The sequence below is a fragment of the Melanerpes formicivorus genome, unplaced genomic scaffold (genome assembly GCF_026170545.1).
Source record: "Melanerpes formicivorus ecotype bairdi unplaced genomic scaffold, bMelFor1.0.p_v2 SCAF_13, whole genome shotgun sequence".
Taxonomy (NCBI): domain Eukaryota; kingdom Metazoa; phylum Chordata; class Aves; order Piciformes; family Picidae; genus Melanerpes; species Melanerpes formicivorus.
In genome coordinates this window covers 19,710,030-19,734,172 of record NW_027142365.1, presented here as the reverse complement: position 1 = coordinate 19,734,172, position 24,143 = coordinate 19,710,030, and the positions used below count along the sequence as shown (strand labels likewise).

General features: G+C 53.2%; 1 protein-coding gene across 1 annotated transcript in view; it reads left to right on the top strand.

Annotated features, from left to right (window-relative positions):
* Positions 1-933: 933 nt before the first annotated feature.
* The window catches only part of LOC137444988 (macrophage mannose receptor 1-like), a 62,613-nt gene continuing 39,403 nt past the window's right edge, over positions 934-24,143 (top strand). The window contains exons 1-11 of the mRNA XM_068146369.1: positions 934-1,044; positions 3,017-3,178; positions 5,589-5,702; positions 8,348-8,494; positions 11,033-11,215; positions 13,608-13,762; positions 15,892-16,005; positions 18,398-18,513; positions 20,153-20,301; positions 21,325-21,515; positions 23,092-23,219. Of these exons, the coding sequence (XP_068002470.1) occupies positions 984-1,044; positions 3,017-3,178; positions 5,589-5,702; positions 8,348-8,494; positions 11,033-11,215; positions 13,608-13,762; positions 15,892-16,005; positions 18,398-18,513; positions 20,153-20,301; positions 21,325-21,515; positions 23,092-23,219 (1,520 nt within the window). The 5' untranslated portion in view covers positions 934-983. The remainder of the gene's footprint in view (positions 1,045-3,016; positions 3,179-5,588; positions 5,703-8,347; positions 8,495-11,032; positions 11,216-13,607; positions 13,763-15,891; positions 16,006-18,397; positions 18,514-20,152; positions 20,302-21,324; positions 21,516-23,091; positions 23,220-24,143) is intronic.

The window sequence follows — 24,143 nt, the reverse complement described above, 5'->3', positions numbered from 1 at the left end:
TTCTCTTTTTTCTTTTCCCTCTCAGGTCTTTTCCAACCTGGTTAGCTCTGTACTATTCTGTTCTAATAAACCTCTCTGTGCAGACCATTTGAGTGTTTTGTCTGCCTCACAGTGAAAAAGTTGTTGCAGCCAGCAGGGCTGGGAAGGTTCTGCTCTCCCTCTGCTCTGCCCTCCTGAGCTCACAGCTGCAATCCTGTGTCTAGTTTGAGGCTCTCCAGCTCAAGAGAGACAGAGACCTGCTGGAGAGCTACAAGGATGATGAAGGGATCTGCAACATCTCCCCTGTGGAGAGAGACTGAGAGCCCTGGGGCTGTTTAGTCTGGAGAAGAGAAGGCTGAGAGGGATCTGATCAATGTCTGAAAGGAAACTTGTTTGTGGTGAGGGTGCTGGAGCCTGGAGCAGGCTGCCCAGAGAGGTTGTGGAGTCTCCTGCTCTGGAGCCTTTCCAAGCCCACCTGGATGTGTTCCTGTGTGCCCTGCCCTGGGTGCTGCTGCTCTGTCAGGGGGGTTGGACTGGATGGTCTCTGGAGGTCCCTTCCAACCTCCAACATTCTGTGGATCTGTGACTCTGTGTTGCACTTCCCCACTTTGTGTCCCTCTGCTGGGGGCTGGAGCAGAGCCTCAGTCTTTCACTGGTGATCTTTCACTGCTTGTGCTGCACTCTCAAGTTGCTCGTAAGGAAGTCTGTGCTGTGGAGCACCCCAACAAGTGACCTAAATGACACTAGCAAAGCCCCAGCACAAGGCAGGCATCTCCCCCTCTGCCTCCCAGGCTGGAGCCCTGAGTTTCAGAGCAGAGCTGTGTCTGCCCTGTGCTCTCCAGCTGCCCCACACTGCCATGTGACAGCAGAGTTCCTCATTTAGAGAGCAGAGCCTCATCCAGCAACCCTCTGGCACAGAGGGGAAGCTGTTGCCATCCTCACTCAGGAGGATTGTACAGGCTGCCAGCTTTTGGTAGAGGAATGAAGAGCAAGTCACCTCTGCAATGAGTGTCTCCAGCTTGCTGGCTTTGCTTTCCCTTCTGCATGGCTCACTCCAGTCCCTGGGTAAGTTTCCTCTGGGGTTTGTGTTAAACTGAATGAAAATCCTTTGCCTTGGGCAGCTTCAGGCTTCTAATGCCCAGACTGATTGGTTTGTCTTTTGTTATCAGATTGGACACAGGATCTAAGGAGCCTGCTGGGAAGCATCCTGGCAGCTCTTGACTCACAGAATAGAAGAGGGGAGGTGTAGGAACATCCAGGAACATGGGGGGAAGGAAAGCAGGATCTTGAAACTGGAACCTCTTTCTGTGGAAACTTTAACTCAGATGGGCAATAAGAGGTGAAGAAGAAGGAAGCTCTTTCTGTTCACCCTCCCCATGGCACCCACAGTGCAGAGATCAGTCAGGAGGGATTTAGAGCCATGTTTTGTGACAGCTGTGCAGGTTTCTCTCTCTGCTCCAAGGCATGAGGCATAAAAAGCAAGAACTGGCTCCTTCCTGACACTGTGACTACATTAGAAGGCCAGTTGGAGCCTGGAGAGGTGAAGCTGGGAAGGACCTGGGGAAGAAATCTTGTGAGCAGAGGCTGAAGGAGCTGGGGCTGGTTAGTGTGAAACAGAGGAGGCTGAGGGGAGACCTCCTGGCTGTCTACAGCTGCCTGAAAGGAGGTTGTGGAGAGGTTGATGCTGGTCTCTTCTCCCAGGTGATTAGTGACAGAACAAGAGGGAATGGCCTCAAGCTGCAGCAGGGCAGGGGTAGACTGGACAGGAGGAAACATTTTCAACCACAGTATCACTAAGGTTGGAAGAGACCTCGAGGATCATCGAGTCCAACCTGCCCCCACCAACCTCATGACCAGACCATGGCACCAAGTGCCACATCCAATCTCCTCTTGAACACCTCCAGGGGTGGGGACTCCACCACCTCCCCGGGCAGCCCATTCCAATGATGAATGACTCTCTCCATGAAGAACTTTCTCCTCAGCTTGAGCCTAAACTTCCCTTGGTGCAGCTTGAGACTGTGTCCCCTTGTTCTGGTGCTGGTTGCCTGAGAGAAGAGGCCAACCCCTTCCTGGCTCCAACCACCTTTCAGGTAGTTGTAGAGGGCAATGAGGTCACCCCTGAGCCTCCTCTTCTCCCTTGGGAGACTATTCAGGTGTTTCACAACCCCTTCAGTGAAGACATTTTGTCTAATATCCAACCTAAACCTCCACTGGCATGACTGGAAGCCATTTTCTGTCCTATTACGTGTTAACAGGGAGAAGAGACCAACCCCCATACCACTCCAAACTCCTTTCAGGAACAGTATAGAGCAACAAGGTCTCCCCTCAGCCTCCTTTTCTCCAGGGTAAACAAGCTCAGTTCCCTCAGCTGCTCCTCACAAGCCTTGTGCACCAGACCCCTCACCAGCATCACTGTCCTTCTCTGGATGCCCTCCAGCACAGTCAAAACCTGAGAATACTCTCAGTTTCACAGCCCTCAGGGAGAATGGAAAATAGATGCTACTACTGAAGCTGTCAGAACTTTGGAGTTAAAAGCAGCAGGACTCACAGAGCTCTCAAACCTGGATGCAACAGTCAGATTTGTTCCCAGCAAGAGTGGTCAGAGATTGGCAGAGACTGCCCAGGGAGGTGGTGGAGTCCCCAAGCCTGGCTGTGTTTCAAGGTGGTTTGGATGTGGTGCTTGGGGCTGTGGTTTAGAGGTGAAGCTTGCAGAGCAGGGTCAGTGGTTGGACTTGGTGCTCCTGAGGATCTTTTCCAACCTGGGTGTTTCTGTGATTCTGTAACAGCCAATATGGGAAACCCCTTTCACTCCCCTCTGAAAATGGAGTTACTTAAAATGAAGGGTTTAGTGTTTAAGAAAAATCACTGCCTGTTGTTTTTAATTGCTGCCCAATCTGCTCTCAGCTGCCCTGCCCCTTGGCACCTGGTGACAGCACACTCCTCATGCTGGGCATTCTGGGGGGGAGGTGTGCCTCACAGCATACTGCATTTGCTTTCACTCAGGTCAGTAAAGAGCAGTGCTCTGTGTCTCTTCCAGCTGACACAGACAGATTTTGGACCAAAGACGTTTCAACTGGCATCCTCTATCAGCTCAGCTCAGAATCAGCTCTCCCGTGGCAGCAAGCGAGGAAAAGCTGTCAGCAGCAAGATGCAGAACTCTTGAGCATCACTGAGATTCATGAGCAGGAATATATAGAAGGTAAAATGATTGAGAACCTTAAAACCAAGCTGTCCCAGAGCAGGAATGAATCACAGAACGTTAGGGGTTGGGAGGCACCTCCAGAGATCATCCAGTCCAAGCCCCCTGCCAGAGCAGCAGCACCCAGGGCAGGGCACACAGGAACACAGCCAGGGGGGGATGGAAAGGCTCCAGAGCAGGAGACTCCACAACCTTTCTGGGCAGCCTGCTCCAGGCTCCAGCACCCTCACACCAAAGAACTTTCTCCTCATCTTGGGGTGGAACCTCCTGGGTTCCAGCCTGTACCTGTTGGTCCTTCTCCTATCACTGGGCACCACCAAACAGAGCCTGGCCCCTTCACCCTGACCCCCAGCCCTGTGATGGGTTAATGCCCATCCTGAAAACAGGGGGGGAGGGCTTGTGAGTGCTTTGCCCTCCCTGCAGGGCTTTTTCCTCCTGGGAGACTGAATCTGTTCCACTCCCCCCTCCCTGCCCAGCTAGGGTATAAAAGGCAGGACACTGCAGCCATTAGCTCTCTTCTTGGCTCCTGCCTCTCCTGGACAAGAGCTGCTGCAGCTGCCTTCCTGCTCCTCTGCCATGTGGTTGGGCCTGATCCTTCTCACTGATCCTTCTGTGCCTCTTCAGAGAGAGACTGCTTTTGTATTTTTGGTTTTTTCCCCCTCCCATCCATCCTTGTTCCCTGCCCTTGTGAGCCTTACCTGTTATTGTTATATATATATAGTTTAAAGAACCCTCTTCACCTCTCTACTTCCAGGCCGACTCCAAATCATTGCTTGGTGGATTTGCTCCTTCCCTTTCTCTGTTGGGAGGGAGGAGGGGAGAGCAGGGGAGGCATTCTCAGCCTTGCCCCCATCTGAGCCCTTAAGTCCCAGTGAAGGCTCAAAACCACCACAACCCCTCAGCTATTGACAGACATTGATCAGATCCCTCTCAGCCTTCTCTCCTCCAGACCACACAGCCCCAGGGCTCTCAGTCTTTCTTCACAGTTGAGCTCTTCCAGTCCCTTCATCATCCTCATTACTGAAGGTGGCTGCTTTGCCCTGCCTCAATGAAGGAGACAATGCCATAGGTGGCTCAGCAGGGAGTGCCAAAAGGGAGGTGATGAGTTTTTATCAAGGGTTGGTCCTAATCCTCTGCAGGCAGGGAGGGGGCCCCATCGAACATGTGTGTTCTGGGGGTAGCCTGCCCCAGGGGAAGGGTCTCCTCCACTTCCCTTCATGCCAGTGCAATCAGTCCTAAGCAGGGCCACAGTGTGGTTCACAAAGTTCCCTTTTACACAGTATCACCAAGGTTGGAAGAAACCTCAAAGATCATCAAGTCCAGTCTATCACCACAGACCTCATGACTAGACCATGGCACCAAGTGCCACATCCAATCCCCTCTTGAACACCTCCAGGGATGGGGACTCCACCACCTCCCTGGGCAGCACATCCCAATGGCCAACAACTCTCTCTGGGAAGAACTTTCTCCTCACCTCCAGCCTAAACTTCCCCTGGCACAGCTTGAGACTGTGTCCTCTTGTTCTGGTGCTGGGTGCCTGGGAGAAGAGCCCAACCCCCACCTGGCTACAACCTCCCTTCAGGGAGTTGCAGAGAGCAAGAAGGTCTCCCCTGAGCCTCCTCTTCTCCAGGCTAAGCAACCCCAGCTCCCTCAGCCTCTCCTCACAGGGCTGTGCTCAAGGCCTCTCCCCAGCCTTGTTCTCTGGACACCTTCAAGTCTCTCAATGTCCTTTTTGAACCTGAGGGGCCCAGACTGGACACAGGACTCAAGGTGTGGCCTAACCAATGCTGAGCACAGGGCACAATGACTTCCCTGCTCCTGCTGGCCACACTCTTCCTGATGCAGGCCAGGATGCCATTGGCCTTCTTGGCCCCCTGGGCACACTGCTGGCTCATGTTCAGGCAGCTGTCAATCAGCACCCCCAGGTCCCTCTCTGTTTGGCAGCTCTCAGCCACTCTGACCCCAGCCTGTAGCTCTGCATGGGGTTGCTGTGACCGAAGTGCAGCCCCTGGCACTTGGACTTGTTGAATGCCATCCTGTTGGCCTCTGCCCATCTGTCCAGCTGGTCAAGGTCCCTCTGCAGAGCCCTTCAGCCTTCTAACTGACCAACATCTGCTCCCAATTTGGTGTCATCTGCAAACTTGCTTATGACTGACTCCATCCCCTATGTGTGTCCAGGATTACTGTCTGGAGGAGAGCATGTGATGATGGCTAAAGTGGTCCTGACATGGCTCCATCTGCACACCTAAACTCTGGGTGGCTGCAGGGGATGTGCTGCTGTCACTTTGGTTACCCATGGGGTGGAGGAGGCTTTATCGTATCTTATTTTTCAGATTAATTTGCTAAGGCTAACACCAGGGAGGAAAATCTGACTTGTTTATTTGTTTATCTGTTTATTTTGTGCATCTAGAGCTGACTAAAAACTTCAGTTCCTCCCTCTGGATTGGATTGAACTCTTTGAATTTCAACAGTGGATGGCAATGGGCTGGGGGCAGCCCTTTCAGATACTTGAACTGGGCTCTAGGTAAGAACTGGTTCCCTGAGAAGACACCAAGTACCAAAAAGTGCTCTGGCTGCCTTTACTTCTGAAAAATCCATTCTGGTATCACGGCCTCACAGAACACATCTGGCTGGGAGAGACCTCCAGGCTCAGCCAGTCCAACCTCCACCCAGCACTGCAGGCTCAGCACCAAACCATGGCCCTAAGCACCAGCTCCACACACTGCTTCAACACCTCCAGGGATGGGGACTCCAGCACTGCCCTGGCCACAACATTCCAAGGCCTCAGAACCCTTCCAGGCAAGAAAGATTTCCTAGCATCCAGCCTGAACCTCCCCTGGGGCAGCTTGCAACCATTGCCTCTGCTCCTGGCCCTTGACACCCAGGAGCAGAGGCTGTCCCCTCCTCACTGCAACCTCCCTGCAGGGAGCTGCAGAGAGCAAGGAGGTCTCCCTCAGCCTCCTCTTCTCCAGCCTCAACACCCCCAGCTCCCTCAGCCCCTCCTCTAGCCCAGGGGCTCCAGGCCCTTCTCCAGCCTGCCTGCCCTGCTCTGCACAGGCTCCAGCCCCTCAGTGTCCTTCCTGCAGGGAGGTCCCAGAGCTGAACACAGCACTCCAGCTGTGTCCATACCTTAGCATAGTTTTCCATTACATTCTTATAGAATCCCAGGCCAGCAGCTGCCCTGAGCTAGCTGCAGTTGTGTCCCATCCCAACAGCATCACACCCAGTGTAAAGGGGGAACTTTGAAGAGAGGGAAGCCTTCTGCTAAAGCCTCCTGCTTGGACTCCTTACTTCACTCTCCAGGTCTGCCTTCCTGTTGAGTGTGGCTGCTGTACCCATGCTGGGCTGAGTGTAACTTTATGTGCCTTGCATTGACACAGGGACCAGTGTAGCTGTCCCATTAAATCCATTTTCATTGCAGCCTGTGGCTCTCCTTTCACCCCTTCTCTGCTGGGAAGGTGTCACTGGGTGATAGAGCAACAGCAGAGTTTAGTCCCTAAGAGAGACTAAATCTAGACAGAGGCACACCTCTAAATCACAAAGTTCACTGTGTGCAACTGCTATAGAGTCACAGAACTGTCAGGGTTGGAAGGGAGCTCAAGGCTCAGCCAGCTCCAACCCCCCTGCCATGGCCAGGGACACCTCACACTGCAGCAGGTTGCTCACAGCCACATCCAGCCTGGCTGCAAACACCTTCCAGGCAGGAGGCTTCCACCACCTCCCTGGGCAACCTGTGCCAGGCTCTCACCACCCTCATGGGGAACAACTTCTTCCTCACAGCCAATCTCAATCTCCCCACTTCCAGTTTTACTCCATCCCCCCCAGCCCTATCCCTCCCTGACACCCTCAAAAGTCCCTCCCCAGCTTTCTTGGAGCCCCCTGCAGATCCTGGAAGGCCACCAGAAGGTCTCCTGGGAGCCTTCTCCTCTCCAGACTGCACAACCCCAACTCCCTCAGTCTGTCCTCAGAGCAGAGCAGCTCCAGCCCTCTGCTCCTCCTCGTGGCCCTTCTCTGGACACCTTCCAGCACCTCCAGATCCTTCCTGGCACAGAGGCTCCAGAACTGGCCCCAGAGCTCCAGCTGTGGTCTCAGCAGAGTGGAGCAGAGGGGCAGAATCCCCTCCCTGGCCCTGCTGGCCACACTTCTCTTGCTGCAGCCCAGGCTCTGCTTGGCTCTCTGGGCTGCAAGTGCTCCCTGCTGGCTCCTGTTGAGCTTCTCCTCTCCCAGCACCTCCAAGGCCTTTTCTTCAGGGCTGCTCTCCAGCCAGTCCCTGCCCAGCCTGTATTGGTGCCTGGGATTGCCCTGCCCCAGCTGCAGGACCTTGCCCTTGGTCTTGTTGAACCTCCTGAGGTTGTCCTGGGCCCAGCTCTGCAGCCTGCCCAGGTCTCTCTGGATGGATCCTTCCCTCCAGCTGTCAGCAGCACCACACAGCTTGGTGTCATCAGCAAACCTGCTGAGGCTGCACTCAGTGCCACTGTCCATGGCACCCACAAAGATGTTGAACAAGCCTGGGCCCAGGACTGATCCCTGCAGGCTGAGAGCCCTGGGGCTGTTTAGTCTGGAGAGGAGAAGGCTGAGAGGGATCTGATCAATGTCTATCAATAGCTGAGGGCTGGGGGTCAGGAGGAAGGGGCCAGGCTCTGTTTGGTGGTGCCCAGGGATAGCACAAGGAACAAGAGGTACAAGCTGGTTGTGGAGTCTCCTTCTCTGGAGCCTTTGCAGCCCTGTCTGGATGTGTTCCTGTGTGACCTGTGCTGGATTCTCTGCTCCTGCTCTGGCAGGGGGTTGGACTGGAAGCTCTCCAGAGGTCCCTTCCACCCCCTGGCACTCTGTGACTCTGTTATTCTGTGACTACAGCATAGGGGCCTGACTTCAGTTGCTCTGTTTGTGAGCAGCAGGGTATCAGGACAAGAACCAGAGATTTCCCACCAGTATCCTGGCACAGTCAGTGTGTGTGTGTGGTGTGTGTGTCATTATTTCACTGCCAGAGCACAGAGTACAAGCAGCATCCTCTAAGCTACAGCAGCACCTGTGCTGCCTGAGAGGGCTTCTTCATAGGAAGCACTGAGGGAATCAGAATGAGTTGATGTTTCTGTTGGACATGCCATGGCTTTGTCAATATTTTAATTCACCTTTGCTGTGAGATTCTCTTTTCTCTCTTCTTCAAAGGAAGTCCTTCCCAGGCTCCTGGGAAGCTCTGTGGACTAATGAATCCCAAAAAGCATGGGAAATGGGAAAACCAAGCATGCAACCAGAGACTTGGCTACATCTGTGAAAAGAGAAGCTCCAGTCCCAAGCCTGATGTGCTACCCAAAGGTAGGCTGCCAGGGGAGAGGAGAAGTTTTCCCTTTGGCCTCCAGAAAACACAGCAATCTGTAGAGGATTAAAGGTCTGCAACATTCTTTGCCAACCCAGATGTCAGAAAGCTTTGCACAGCACAGCTCTGCTTGCAGGGCCAGAACTGCAGACACTGCTTTGGGTCCTCTCATTCTGCATTCACCATTCATAGGAGAACTTTGCTCTTTTGTTCCAGCACTCTGCCACTCACCCTTGCAGGACACAGAACCTGCTAGGACAGGACAGGACAGGACAGGACAGGATAGGATAGGATAGGATAGGATAGGATAGGATAGGATAGGATAGGATAGGATAGGATAGGATAGGATAGGATAGGATAGGATGGAATGGGATGGAGTGGAGTGGAGTGGAGTGGAGTGGAGTGTAGTGGAGTGGAGTGGAGTGGAGTGGAATGGAGGGGAGGGGAGTGGAATAGAATAGAATAGACCAGGTTGGAAAAGACCTCTGAGATCATCAAGTCCAACCTATCACCCAGCACCATCTGATCAACTAAACCATGGCACCAAGTGCCTCAGCCAGGCTCTTCCTAAACACCTCCAGGGATGGTGACTCCACCACCTCCCTGGGCAGCACATCCCAGTGGCCAATCTCTCTTGCTGGGAAGAACTTTCTCCTCACCTTCAGTCTAATCCTTCTCTGGCACAGCTTGAGACTGTGTCCTCTTGTTCTGGTGCTGCTTGCCTGGGAGAAGAGACCAACCCCCACCTGGCTACAACCTCCCTTCAGGGAGTTGCAGAGAGCAAGAAGGTCTCCCCTGAGCCTCCTCTTCTCCAGGCTAAGCAACCCCAGCTCCCTCAGCCTCTCCTCACAGGGCTGTGCTCCAGACCCCTCCCCAGCTTTCTTGCCCTTCTCTGGACACCTTCCAGCAGCTCAACATCTTTCCTAAATTGAGGGGCCCAGAACTACCCTTTAGGCAGTTGTAGAGAGCATTAATGTCTCCCCTGAGCCTCCTCTTCTCCAGGCTCCAGGCTCTGCCATGGGAACCAGTGCCAGCAATCACATTTACATGAAGGCAGCAGAAATTTTATTCCTTCTCATTTCCTTCTCCTCTCCTCCAGATGAGCAATTGCAGATCCTTTAACAGTAATGCAAACCCCTCTCATCCTCTGATGGCACTTGGATCCCTGCAAGCAGAGCAGAGGAGCAGCTGGACTGACACAGCCTATATTTCATCCAGGGGCCACCTCCACCTCAGGCTTCAGTGACTTGAGGTGGTTGGGAACCTCCTACACGCAGGAGGGGTCTGATGGAGGCTTTGCTGGAGGCTGCCACCTGGGCATGTTAGCAAAGCTTCTCCTAAAGGAGCAGACACCAAAGAAAGAGAAAGCATTGCAGAGAGTCTCTATTGCTCTATGAGCCTGAGAAAGAGATGCAGGACATCTCTTTAAAGCTTATAACAAGCTTTTAAAGATATTACTGTGTCCAGTTCTGGAACCTCTGTGCCAGGAAGGATCTGGAGGAGCTGGAAGGTGTCCAGAGAAGGGCCATGAGGATGAGCAGAGGGCTGGAGCTGCTCTGCTCTGGAGACAGACTGAGAGAGTTGGGGTTGTGCAGGCTGGAGGGGAGAAGGCTCCCAGGAGACCTTCTTGTGGCCTTCCAGGATCTGCAGGGGGCTGCAAGAAAGCTGGGGAGGGACTTCTGAGGGTGTCAGGGAGGGATAGGACTGGGGGGGATGGAGCAAAAGTAGAAGTGGGGAGATTGAGATTGGCTGTGAGGAAGAAGTTGTTCCCCAGGAGGGTGGTGAGAGCCTGGCACAGGTTGCCCAGGGAGGTGGTGGAAGCCTCCTGCCTGGAGGTGTTTGCAGCCAGGCTGGATGTGGCTGTGAGCAACCTGCTGTAGTGTGAGGTGTCCCTGGCCATGGCAGGGGGGTTGGAACTGGCTGATCCTTGAGGTCCCTTCCAACCCTGACAACTCTGTGATTGTATTTTTAGGAATCCAAGTAGTTTCAAAAAGGAGCCCCCCACATACTCTGGGCTAATCTACACTGCTTGCTGACCTGCAGTCACCAAAGATTTGCTTCACACATTGCATATGGGAAAGAGATTTATCAGATCAAAGGCACTGAGCAGGAGGTAGAGCCTGATGCCAGCAGAGCAGGACCACCCAGGGCAGCTCACACAGGAACACAGCCAGGCAGGTCTTGAATATCTCCAGAGAAGGAGACTCCACAACCCCCCTGGGCAGCCTGCTCCAGGCCTCTAGAACCCTCAAAGGGAAAAAATTCTTCCTCCTGTTTCCATGGCACTTCCTCTGCCTCAGCTTCCACCACTGCCCCTTGTGCTGGCATTGGGCAGCACCCAGCAGAGCCTGGCTCCAGCCTCTGGGCACTCCCCCTGCACATCTTGAGCAACAGCAAGGAGGTCACCCTCAGGCTCCTCCTCTCCAAGCTACAGAGCCCTCAGCTCCCTCAGGCTCTCCTCAGTCTTTCCTCAGTCTCTCCTCAGTTTCCTCTTGCAAAATTGCTCCAAACAACCCAAGGTGTGCTTTGATTTTCAGAGGAGCTGAAATCCATTGCTTGCCCAGATGGCTGGTGGCCATATGCAGGCTACTGCTACAGCATTCAACAGGAGCCCAAAGCGTGGAAGGATGCTCTGGCTTCATGCAAGAAGCAAGGTGGAGACCTGGCAAGTGTCCACAACATTGCTGAGTTCAGCTTCCTGCTGTCACGGCTTGGTTACAGTGAGTACACAGGCAGGCTTCTGTTTGCTCCCTCTGTAAGGAGGAAGCTTTGCTTTACTGAATAACACAGAATCCCAGGATGCCAGGCTGGAAGGGACCCCAGGGCTCACCTGCTCCAACCTGTCCAGGTGGTGCTGCAGTTGCAGGGAGCTGCCCCAGCCCCCTGGCAAGCTGAGTCTTACACTGCCCAGGGTAGGGGACTGCACTGCTGCCCTGGGGAGATGATTCCAGTCCCTGACTGTGCTCATGGGGAACCATTTCCTCCTGCAGTCCAAAGGGAATCTCCCCAGCAGTACCTTGTCCCCATCAGCCCTTGTCTGCTCCAGGGCACTCCTTGTAAAAGCAGTCCAGCTCTGGAGCCCTCAATACAGGAAGGATCTGGACCTGATGGAGAGGGTCCAGAGGAGGGACACAAAAATGCTCAGGGGGTTGGAGCAGCTCTGCTGCAAGGACAGGCTGAGGGAGCTGGGGGTGTGCAGCCTGGAGAAGAGAAGGCTCCAGGGAGACCTAAGAGCAGCCTGCCAGGACCTGAAGGGGGCTACAAGAAGGCTGCAGAGAGACTGCTTGCAAAGGCCTGCAGGGACAGGAGCAGGGGCAATGGCTTCAAACTAGAGCAGAGCAGATTGAGATTGGATGTGAGGAACAAGTTCTGCACCAGGAGGGTGGTGGAACACTGGCACAGGTTGCCCAGGGAGGTGGTTGAGGCTCCATCCCTGGAGATATTCCAGGTGAGGCTGGACAGGGCTGTGGGATGAGGATGTCCCTGCTGGGTGCAGAGGGGTTGGACTGGATGAGTTTTGGAGCTCCCTTCCAACCCAGACCATTCAATGATTCCAGGCATCTAGAAGTCTCCGCTCTCCTGGCAGCCACCCTTTATGTCCTGTATCCATGGCAATAAGGTCTCCCCTCAGCCTGCTCTGCTGAAGGCTGAACCAACCCAGTTCTGTCAGCCTTTCCTCCCAGGGCAGCTCTTCCACTCTGATCATTCTCCTGGCCCCTCTCTGGATGCTTCCCATCCTGTGCACATCTCTTTTGTACAGCAGGGACCAAAAGTGCAGGCAGTGCTCCAGGTGTGGTCTGAGCAGCACTGAGTGGGACAGTGACTTCTCTGTCCCTGCTGGTGATGCCCTTGGTGATGCACCCAGCACCCTGCTGGCTTTCTTTGCCTCTGCAGCTCACTTGTGCTGAGCTTGTTGTCCACCAAGACCCCCAGGTGCCTCTCCTCAGGGTTGCCCTCCAGCCAGGTAGATCCCAGTCTGAGCTGCATTCCTGGGCCATGCATTCCCAGGTGCAAGACCCTGCACTTGACCCCACTGAATGCTGTAAGGTTCTTGCCAGCTCACTCCTGCAGCCTGCCCAGGGCTTCCTGGAGCGTGGCTCTCCCTCTGAAGCATCAGCCTCCCTGCTCATCTTGCTGTCATCTGCAATATACATCAAGGTGTTCTTGAACCCAACACTCATGAAGACATTAAACATCATTGGGCCCAGTGCTGATCCCTAGGGGCCCCCACTTGTTGACATGACAGGACAACAGCATTCTTGTCAAAGCCTGGCTGCAGCACAGCCCAACATCATCACAGGATCACAGAATGGTAGGGGTTGGAAGGGACCACTGGAGATCCTCTAGTCCAACCCCCCTGCTAAAGCAGTTTCACCTAGAGCAGGTTGCACAGGGTCACATCCAGGTGGGTGTGAAAGTCCCCAGGGAAGGAGACTCCACAGCCTCTCTGGGCAGCCTGGCACAGTGCTCTGGCACCCCCACAGCAACAAAGACTTTCCTCATGATTGAGTGAACCCTGCTGTGTTCTGGTTTGTGTTCATTGCCCCTTGTCCTGTCACAGGGCACAACTGAGAAGAGCCCAGCTCCATCCCCTTGCCCCCCCCTCCTTTAGCTGTTGATCGGAATTGAGAAGATCCCTCCAGGTTAAACACCCTCCCCACACCCAGGTCTCTCAGCCTGTCCTTGTCAGAGAGATGCTCCAGTCCCCTCAGCATCTTTGTAGTCTGCAGTGGACTCTCTCCAGCAGTTCCCTGTCTCTCTTGAACTGGGGAGCCCAGAGCTGGACACAATGCTTCAGGTGTGGCCTCACCAGGGCAAAGCAGAGGGCTGTGAGAACCACACTCTTGTTAGTGCACCCCAGGACACCGTTGGCCTTCTTGACCATGAGGGCCCAGTGCTTGCCCATGGGCAACTTGTTGCCCACCAGCTCTCCCAGGTCATTCTCCATGGAGCTGCTTTCCAGCAGGTCAGCCCTCACCAGTACTGCTGCAGGGGGTTATTCCTTCCCAGGTGCAGGACCCTGTGCTTCCCTTGCTGACCTTCCCAGTCTGGATGTGAAAGTGTTCCTAGCACAGCAGATCACAAGCACACCTATCTCTTGTCACACTCCAGAGCCCACAGAAGAGCTATGGCTGGGTCTGAACGACCTGAAGGTTCAGTTCTCTTTGGAGTGGAGTGACAGGAGCCCTGTGACGTTCACCTCGTGGCGGCGGGGGCAGCCCAGCTACACCAAGGGGCTGGAGCGCTGCGTGGCGATGAAGGGGCAGGTAAAACCCTCTGGGCTTGCTGCTGGAATGACAGCCAAGAGCTGGGCCAGTCTGAAACCACTTGCCACGGGGCTCAGGCTAGAAGAATCTGGCTGTCTGAGGCTTGGGGCCCCTCAGTTTAAGAAGGACACTGAGACACCTGAAGGTGTCCAGAGAACAAGGCTGGGGAGGGGTCTGGAGCACAGCCCTGTGAGGAGAGGCTGAGGGAGCTGGGGTTGCTTAGCCTGGAGAAGAGGAGGCTCAGGGGAGACCTCATTGCTCTCTCCAACTCCCTGAAGGGAGGTTGTAGCCAGGAAGGGGTTGGTCTCTTCTCCCAGGCAGCCAGCACCAGAACAAGAGGACACAGTCTCAAGCTGTGCCAGGGGAGGTTTAGGCTGGAGTTGAGGAGAAAGTTCTTCCCAGAAAGAGGAAAGGGAAGGAAGTAGTTAAGAACCTTGTAGAGTAGGGTCAGTGGTTGGACTTGGTGATAATGATAGAGAGGGATAGAGATATGGATAGATAAATAGAGAGGGATAGAAATAGGGATAGATAGGGATAAAGATAGGGATACATAAATAGATAGGGATAGGGATAGATAGGGATAGGGATACATAAATAGATAGGGATAGGGATAGATAGGGATAGGGATAGGGATACATAAATAGATAGGGATAGAGGTAGGGATACATAAATAGATAGGGATAGGGATAAGGATACATAAGTAGGGACAGAGGTAGGGATACATAAATAGAGGGGGGGGATAGACATAGAGAGATATAAATAGATAGAGAAAGAGACAGAGACAGATGATATAGATATGTTATTCCTTTTAAAGATATGAATCACTGCCATTGAGAGTTTCCTCCTCAATGGATTTGAGTAGCCAAGTTCACTGCAACAAACCCAGCCCTGCATTATTTCAGTGCCACCAATCTCTTTTCCAGATGTGTTCAGATCCTCCAGCCCCAGGGCAGCTGGATCTTCAGAAATCCTCTCACTAAATACACAGTTAAGGTAGCAAATAATGCTGGGACTTCAAGATGTCACTTGGGTCCTTCTTTCACCATAGATCAGAATCAAATACATCTTAAGGCATCCTGACAGGTGGCTTTTAAAAACCTATAGCTATATAAATCAGAGAATCATAGAATCAATAAGGTTGGAAAAGACCTCAAGGATCATCGAGTCCAAGTTGTCAGCCAAGACCTCATGACTACTAAACCATGGCTCCAAGTGCCACATCCAATCCCCTCTTGAACACCTCCAGGGATGGGGACTCCACCACCTCCCTGGGCAGCACATCCCAGTGGCTAACAACTCTCTCTGGGAAGAACTTTCTCCTCACCTCCAGCCTAAATCTTAAGTGATGATCATAGAAGAAGCACAGAATGGGTTTGGTTTGAAAAGCCCTTTCAGCTCATCCAGCCCAACCATTCTCCAACTCTGCCAAGGCTGGGACTAAACCATGGCCCTCAGCAACACAGCTCTGCCTCTATGAAACATGGATGGGGATTTAACCACCTCCCTGGGCAGCCTGTGCCAGGCTTTGAAAGTCCTTTCAGGGAAGAAGTTTCTTCTAATCTCCAACCCAAACCTCCCCTGGGGCAACTTGAGGCTGTTTCCTCCTGCTCTGTCATTTGTTACTGGGGAGAGGAGACCAACCCCACCTGGCTCCAGCTTTCTATCAGGGAATTGTAGAGAGCAATGAGGTCTCCCCTCAGCCTCCTCTTCTCCAGGCTCAACACCCCCAGCTCCCCCAGCTGCTCCTCCCCAGCCTTGTTTTCCAGACCCTCCCCCAGCTTTGTTGCCCTTCTCTGGACCTGCTCCTGCCCCTCAGTTTCTGTCTTGGAGTGATCCTGTGGAATGGGTTGCCCAGGGAGGTGGTGGAGTCACCGTCATTGAAGGTGTTCAGGAGGAGACTTGATGGGGTGCTTGGTGCCATGGGTTAGCTGTTTGGTTGGGTTGGATTGGTTGATGGGTTGGACACGATGATCTTGAAGGTCTCTTCCAACCTGGTTTGGTTTATTCTAATAAAGGTTTATTCTTCCAGTGGGCTTTGCTGTGAGGCAAGAGGCAAACAAAGAGAAAGGGGGTTCTTACTTTTTGAATGCCACTTTATTTACACAAGTTTCTCCTCCCTGCTGTCCTAGGATGGGTACTGGGCAACTGATGTTTGTGACAAAGAACTTGGTTATAGCTGTAAAAAGAAGCCTTCATCACCATCTTCTGGAAAAGAGAAAACTGAGGACCCAGGCTGCCAGAAGGTAAATGCCCTCTCACACATGAGTGACATTGGGAAGTAATGAAGAGGACTACACTTACTGGTTCTTGCCTCTTATGGAGTCTACTCTTGAGCAAACCTTACCTTCTCCTACTAGCACTTTACTAACACATGTGTGAGCTTCATTTGTGCTCTGAAAATACTCAAGGAAGTCAGGATCCATTCACATGTGCAGGAATGCTGCCTTGCCTGACAATCCCAGGAGGGCAGGCCTGGGTCACAACTCCCTGCCACTGAAATCACCATTCCATCACTGCTCTCTCCCTTTCTGCTCTTAGCCTAACCACATCTGGAAAACTACTAACAGCCACTATGGCTCCTCTCTCAGATCTGCTCTTTAAAAGCCTTTGGAAAGTTCTTGCTATGTGAGAGTGATAAAAGAAAGTAACTTCCAAGGAGCAGCAGATCAGCTTCTCCGTGCTGTGTTCCTGCTGACAGACACATTGGCCTCTGAGGGCTGTCAGCAGGTGATGTATCCCCAAACAAGTCACACCTGAACTGACCCTCTCACAAAACAAGCACCTCTGTGTTGGTCAGCACAGATCTCTCCAGATCAGGGAGAAGCAGGGGGAGTCATAGAATAGAATAGAATAGAATAGAATAGAATAGAATAGAATAGAATAGAATAGAATAGAACTGAATTAACCAGGTTGAAAAAGACCTTTGAGATCATTGAGTCCAACCTATCATCCAGCACTATCTGATCAACTACACCATGGCACCAAGCACCCCATCAGGTCTCTTCCTAAACACCTCCAGTGATGGTGACTCCACCACCTCCCTGGGCAGCACATTCCAGAGTGCTACAGGCTGGGGTCAGAGTGGCTGAGAGCAGCCAGGCAGAAAGGGACGTGGGGGTACTGTTTCACAGTAGGCTGAACATGAGCCAGCAGTGTGCCCAGGTGGCCAAGAAGGCCAAGGGCATCCTGGCCTGCATCAGGAACAGTGTGGCCAGCAGGAGCAGGGAAGTCACTGTGCCCTGTGCTCAGCTCTGGTTAGGCCACACCTTGAGTCCTGTGTCCAGTTCTGGGCCCCTCAGGTTAGGAAAGATGTTGAGCTGCTGGAAGGTGTCCAGAGAAGGGCAAGAAAGCTGGGGAGGGGTCTGGAGCACAGCCCTGTGAGGAGAGGCTGAGGGAGCTGGGGTTGCTTAGCCTGGAGAAGAGGATGCTCAGAGGAGACCTTCTTGCTCTCTCCAACTCCCTGAAGGGAGGTTGTAGCCAGGTGGGGGTTGGTCTCTGCTCCCAGGCAGCCAGCACCAGAACAAGAGGACACAGTCTCAAGCTGTGCCAGGGGACGTTTAGGCTGGAGGTGAGGAGAAAATTCTTCATAGAAAGAGTGATTGATATTGCTCCTTTCTACCCTCCCCCCCAAACAAGTGCCAACTGGATTCCTCTTGCCTCAGTGTTATGGTCCTGAGGCTGGGTGCCTTTAAGAACCATGAAGTTGCAGACCTTCAGAGGCTAGAGAGTTCAGGAGGTGGACCAGGAAATTGTATTTCATCCCCATGAGCCCTGCACCCCTATGAAACTGGCTGCAGGAGGTTTCTTCCCTTTCCCCCTCCCTCTCTGCTCCTGGGAGGACGCCCAGGCTGAGACAAATCTCTTTGCAGAGGAGTGAGGTCTGGTTCAGCCTTGGCAATGCTGCCAGTTAGGCCTGGAGCAGCCTGGCTGGGGCCTGGAGCTGCAGAGCCAAATTTTATCTGCATCACACAGGAGTGGTATAGGTGGTGGGAGGGAGGTAAAGAGTCATGGGGGAGGTGTGGGGGGCATTGGAAGCCTGAGTTATGGCCTGGTTTAAAGGGAGGTTTATGTAAAGCTTTGGCCTAAGGAATGGGATGGGATGGGATGGGATGGGATGGAATGGAATGGAATGGAATGGAATGGAATGGAATGTGGAATGGAATGGGATGGGATGGAATGGGATGGGATGGAATGGGATGGAATGGGATGGGATGGAATGGGATGGAATGGGGTTCTTGGAGAACCCTGGCCAAGGGGGACTGTGTCCTTTGTGCTGTGGTATGTCGTTGTGAACAGCATCTCCAGCTGAACTCCCCAATCCTATCCAATCCTTTGTGTGAGCGTTTCTCTGTTCCCCCTTTGGGAAGAGGCACAAGAGAAAAGCTGCTCTTCTTGTGCTTTGGAGTCATGGGCATGCAAAAGAGGTGACAACTGTCACCTTAATGCCATCCTTCAAAGGCAAGAAGGATGCCTTCTTCTGTGGGAGCAATCAGCAGCACACCCACAGCTTTCTGCTTGTAACACATTGTCCTGTTCTCACCTTGGGGTTGAGCTTAGCTGCTGTGGAAGAGCAGAGCTGATTTCTGCATTGAAGACTCTTTCAATTTCATGCTGAGAACCTTCTGTCTGTCCCAGGGTTGGAGCAGATATGGCTCCCACTGTTACCTGGTGGGGTCTGCCCTTCTGACCTTCTCAGAAGCAAAGAAGACCTGTGAAGGGAGCCAGGCTTACCTAGCTACTGTGGAAAGCAGGTAGGAAATCAACTCTTTATTGTACTTCAAAACCACTGCTTCTGGTGGAGGAGCCTGCAAAACCTGCCCATGGTTTTGACCTCTTCCAAAGGCTTTACCAGCACTGTTCAAACCTTGTGGAGCACTAAGGCAAATCAAATTATCCATGCAGGATAAAAAACAAACCCAGGAAGACTCAGTGATTTAGAGCTTCCTACTTCATCTGCTGTAACAGTTTCAGGTGCTGAGGATCCTTGAGTTAAACAGATTGCTTTCCTCTAGCAGCTGATTAAAAGAACTGCTACCTTCCTCTGGGGCTTGGGGTGGTTTTTCCTGGTGCCAGGTAGTGACTGTAATTTACTGAAGGCCTTTAGCAAAAACACTTTCCTGAACTACCTCTGCAGCCATTTGGCTGAACACATGTAGGAAATCCTCCCCAAGGCCTGCCCTACCACAGCCAGTGTATGTCACCTCCAACCCACCCATACCTCAGTCAGGCTTTACAGGGTTCATGTCATAGTATCATAGTATCATAGTATCAGTCAGGGTTGGAAGGGACCACAAGGATCATCTAGTTCCAACCCCCCTGCCATGGGCAGGGACACCCCACACTAGATCAGCCTGGCCACAGCCTCATCCAGCCTGGGCTTAAACACCTCCAGGGATGGGGCCTCAAGCACCTCCCTGGACAACCCATTCCAGGGCTTCACCACTCTCATGGGGAAGAACTTCCTCCTCACATCCAGCCTGAAGTCCTCTGAGGGACTTCATTTAGCCTGGAGAGGTGGTGGCTAGCAAAGCTGCCAGTGTGCTCCTGACTGGGTGGCCTCTCTGACACACCTCAAAGGCTTGTAAAGACAAAGGAAATAGAACAAGGTGACTAGAAGCACATGTGAGGTTTTGCCTGAACCTCTGTGAGCAGCTGCTGCCTTCAGGTCATGCTAGCAGGACAGTGATACCTCTGTTTGTACCACTTGGATTAATATGCCAAGGGCAGCCTGGGCTGCATCCAAAGCAGTGTGGCCAGCAGATCCAGAGAGGGGATCCTGCCCCTCTGCTCTGCTCTGGGGAGACCTCAGCTGCAGGGCTGGGGCCAGCTCTGGAGCCCTCAACACAAGAAGGACCTGGACCTGATGGAGAGGGTCCAGAGAAGGGACACGAAAATGCTCAGGGGCTTGGAGCAGCTCTGCTGTGAGGACAGACTGAGGGAGCTGGGGGTGTGCAGCCTGGAGAAGAGAAGGCTCCAGGGAGACCCAAGAGCAGCCTGCCAGGACCTGAAGGAGCTACAAGAAGGCTGCAGAGAGACTGTTTGCAAAGGCCTGCAGGGACAGAAGCAGGGGCAATGGCTTCAAACTAGAGCAGAGCAGATTGAGATTGGATGTGAGTAGCAAGTTCTGCAGCAGGAGGGTGGTGGAACACTGGCACAGGTTGCCCAGGGAGGTGGTTGAGGCTCCATGGCTGGAGATATTCCAGGTGAGGCTGGACAGGGCTCTGGCAACCTGATCTAGTTGAGGGTGTCCCTGCTGAATGCAGAGGGGTTGGACTGGATGAGCTCTGGAGGTCCCTTCCAGCCCAGACCGTTCATTGATGCTATGATATTGCAAGGTGAATGAACATTGTTTTCACCTCAGAGATGAATGCACATTGTTTTCCACTGCAGGAATGAGCAGGCCTTTCTGATTAGTCTGGTGGGGCTGAGGCCTGAAGAGTATTTCTGGATTGGCCTCTCTGCCACAGAAGAAGGAGGGAGCTTCAGGTGGAGTAGTGGTGGGACAGCTCTCTTCACACACTGGAGCAAAGCAATGCCAGGTCAGCCCTGCTCAGGCTCAGCCCTGCTCAGGCTCAGTCCTGCTCAGGCTCAGCCCTGCTCAGGCTCAGCCCCTGTGGTCAGAGTGCAGCTGCAGTTCAAGTGGGTCTCTGCTTCCCATCCCTTGGTGATGGAAACTGGAGCAAGGTGGGTGGGTAACACCTTGTGTTGGGTGCCAGTGCTACAAGCACCACCACAGCTGAGTGCCAGCTGTTGTGTAAGTCAGTCCCTTGAGCAGCTCCACAGGGACAGGAGGAGTGAACAAGGTCTGTGGGCTCCAACTTTTTAACCACCACAACAACAACTCATCTGAGTGAGGAAAAAGAACAGATGGAGACTTTGCTTTGACCCAGAGCTGAGAAATGAGCAGTAAGCCTCCAGCTCTTCTGCATTCCAACCACATTGCATATCCAGGTGGGAACTCTAGCCTTGAAACAAACTTCTTGTACTTGGTATCAACCTTCTTGGAGTGGAATCAGCTGGATACTGAAGCAGCTGTCAGTCCTGGAACAGGCTGCCCAGAGAGGTAGTTGAATCCCCATCCCTGGAGGTGTTTCAGACAGAGAGAGTTGTGGTGCTGAGGGACACAGGTGAGCACCAGACTTGATAGAATTAAGGTATGGCTGGACTGGATGACCTTAAAGGTCTCTTCCAACTGAAACATTTCTCTGATGCTGTACAGAGCTCATTGAGAACCTAGGAAGAGTAGGGCTGAGGTACAGGATGGCCAGGATTTGCTGCCTGTGCCATTTGCCCTCTGACATCCCTGGGGTGGCAAGAAAGGAAGATTTGTATTCTGAAGCTACAAATTGCCATTCCCAGCAAAGATGTGCCTGGGCACTCACTGGTCCATACCTGGGCTCTGGCAGGAGGCATTAAGGATGATTTTCTCTCCAGGATGGGGTTTGACCTGCATAATCTGCACCTCCCTTCCCATGGGCTTCAGTGACCACGAGCAAAGGTCTCCTTTCTCAGCGAGCAGTTAGGGCTTTGGCTTTACCCTTTTCCTCTTCTGTGCCACAAAGGGAAGGAGCAAGGTTGTGTTGCCATGAGAACTGGGCCTGCAGCTGGATTATGGGATGTTATCAGCTGTGAGAAGACGGCAAATTACCTTTGCAAACAGCAGGCAGCAGGAGTGCAGCCTCCAGTGCCTGTCCCTGCAGCCACCTGTGCCACAGGCTGGGACGGAGCCTCCTGGGCAGATTCATGCTTCAAAGTAAGTCTGTGCATGCTTCCACTGTCAGCATGAGCAGGTGGCAGGCTAAGGGGCCATGCCCAGGCCACAGGGGGACTCAGGGACACAGCTGCTGGGTCAGTTGTTTGGGAACAATCCTTTTCCCCATGCTTTTCAAGGGTGAAAAACCCATGAGAAAATAGAATGGAAGCCAGCAAGGCAAAGCTGAAACAGTGCCAGGAATCTGCTTTGTGTCAGTTAAAGGCCAGGGGAGAACCTCACCTGATTTACTTATGTCCAGAAATTCATGAGCTTCAACAAGGGTCTAGGCAATCCCAGGCACCAATACAGGCTGGGCAGGGACTGGCTGGAGAGCAGCCCTGAAGAAAAGGCCTTGGGGGTGCTGGGGGAGGAGAAGCTCAAGAGGAGCCAGCAGGGAGCACTTGCAGCCCAGAGAGCCAAGCAGAGCCTGGGCTGCAGCAAGAGAAGTGTGGCCAGCAGGGCCAGGGAGGGGATTCTGCCCCTCTGCTCCACTCTGCTGAGACCACAGCTGGAGCTCTGGGGCCAGTTCTGGAGCCTGTGTGCCAGGAAGGATCTGGAAGGGCTGGAAGGTGTCCAGAGAAGGGCCACAAGGATGAGCAGAGGGCTGGAGCTGCTCTGCTGTGGAGACAGCCTGAGAGAGTTGGGGTTGTGCAGGCTGGAGAGGAGAAGGCTCTGAGGAGACCTTCTTGTGGCCTTCCAGGATCTGCAGGGGGCTGCAAGCAAGCTGGGGAGGGACTTTTGAGGGTGTCAGGGAGGGATAGGACTGGGGGGGATGGAGCAAAACTGGAAGTGGGGAGATTGAGATTGGCTGTGAGGAAGAAGTTGTTCCCCATGAGGGTGGTGAGAGCCTGGCACAGGCTGCCCAGGGAGGTGGTGGAAGCCTCCTGCCTGGAGGTGTTTGCAGCCAGGCTGGATGTGGAATCTCCTGGGTTCCAGTGAGTGTCCACTGGCCTTGTGCTGACACTGGACACCAGTGAGAAGAGTCTGGCTCCATCCTGCTGATGCTTGTACATTTAGATGTTGCTCAGCATTAATGAGATCCCCCTCAGTCTCCCCTGACATGATTAAGGGAAGGGAATAGCTCTGTTATGCAGCAAGACTGAGAGGCCTGGGGCTGTGCAACAGAGAACTATGAGGATACTTAGGGGACTTGAGCATCTTCCCTATGAAGAGAGACTGAGAGCCCTGGGGCTGTTTAGTCTGGAGAGGAGAAGGCTGAGAGGGATCTGATCAATGTCTATCAATAGCTGAGGGCTGGGGGTCAGGTGGAGGGGGCCAAGCTCTTGTTGGTGATGCACAGTGGTAAGCCAAGAAACAATGGAGACAAACTGCAACATATAAGGTTTAACCTCAATGTGAGGAGAAACTTCTTTGGTGTGAGGGTGCTGGAGGCCTGGAGCAGGCTGCCCAGAGAGGTTGTGGAGTCTCCTGCTCTGGAGACTTTCTAGCCTCACCTGGATGTGTTCCTGTGTGCCCTGCCCTGGGTCACCCTCCACTTGCAGGGGGCGTTGGGCTGGATGATCTCTGGAGGTCCCTTCCAACCCCTAACATTCTGTGGTTCTGTGATTCTCCATAGTTTTTTGTGAGACAAAGGAAGGAAAAGAAGTCTTGGTTTGAGGCTGAAGAGTTCTGCAGAGAAATAGGAGGAAGCCTGGTCACAATCAACTCCAGGGAAGAGCAGACTTTGCTCTGGCAGTTAGCATCGTGAGTACCTGCACAAGGATTCTTTTTCATGCTCATGCTGTGCTGCAAATGAATGCCTTCAAGGTGTCTTTGGAGCTGGGCAAGCGAGTGAATAAACACAACCACACTTTAAATGGCAATGGGCAGTGCTCATCTGGAAACACCATCCTGAAACATTGCTTTTTCAACATACATCTTGAATGTTTCAGAGGCTTGGATGCCATCAGAGGTTTTTATCAAGGCTGTTCTCCAGACCTGATCCACTTTGTAGATGTCAGCCCCACTTCCAGGCAACAAAATGTTCTATCTATTTAGATCCCTGAGCACAAATCCAGGCTGGGAATGGAGTGGCTCCAGAGCAGCCTGCAGGAGAAGGCCTTGGGGGTGTCAGCTGGTAACAAACTCCCCAGGAGCCAGCAGTGGTCCCTGGCAGCCCAGCAGGCAGCTGTGTGCTGAGCTGCATCCAGAGCAGGGAGAGCAGCAGCACAGGGAGGGGATTCTGCCCCTCTGCTCTGCTCTGCTCAGACCCCACCTGCAGCACTGCCTCCAGCTCTGGGCCCCCAGCACAAGAAGGACCTGGAGCTGCTGGAGAGGCTCCAGAGGAGGCCATAAGGATGATCAGAGGGCTGAGAACCTCCCCTGTGGGGACAGGCTGAGAGAGTTGGGGCTGTTCATCCTGGAGAAGAGAAGGCTCTGGGGGAGACCTTAGAGCAGCCTTGTAGTAGCTGAAGGGCTCCAGGAGAGCTGGGGATATTTTACAAAGGCTTATAGAGATAGGCTGAGGGGCAATGGATTGAAGGTTGAGGAGGACAGATTCAGACTGGAGAGGAGGAAGAAATTCTTTGCAGTGAGGCTGGGGAGACTCTGGCACAGGCTGCCCAGGGAGGCTGTGGCTGCCTCCTCCCTGGAGGTGTTCAAGGCCAGGCTGGATGAGGCCTTGAGCAA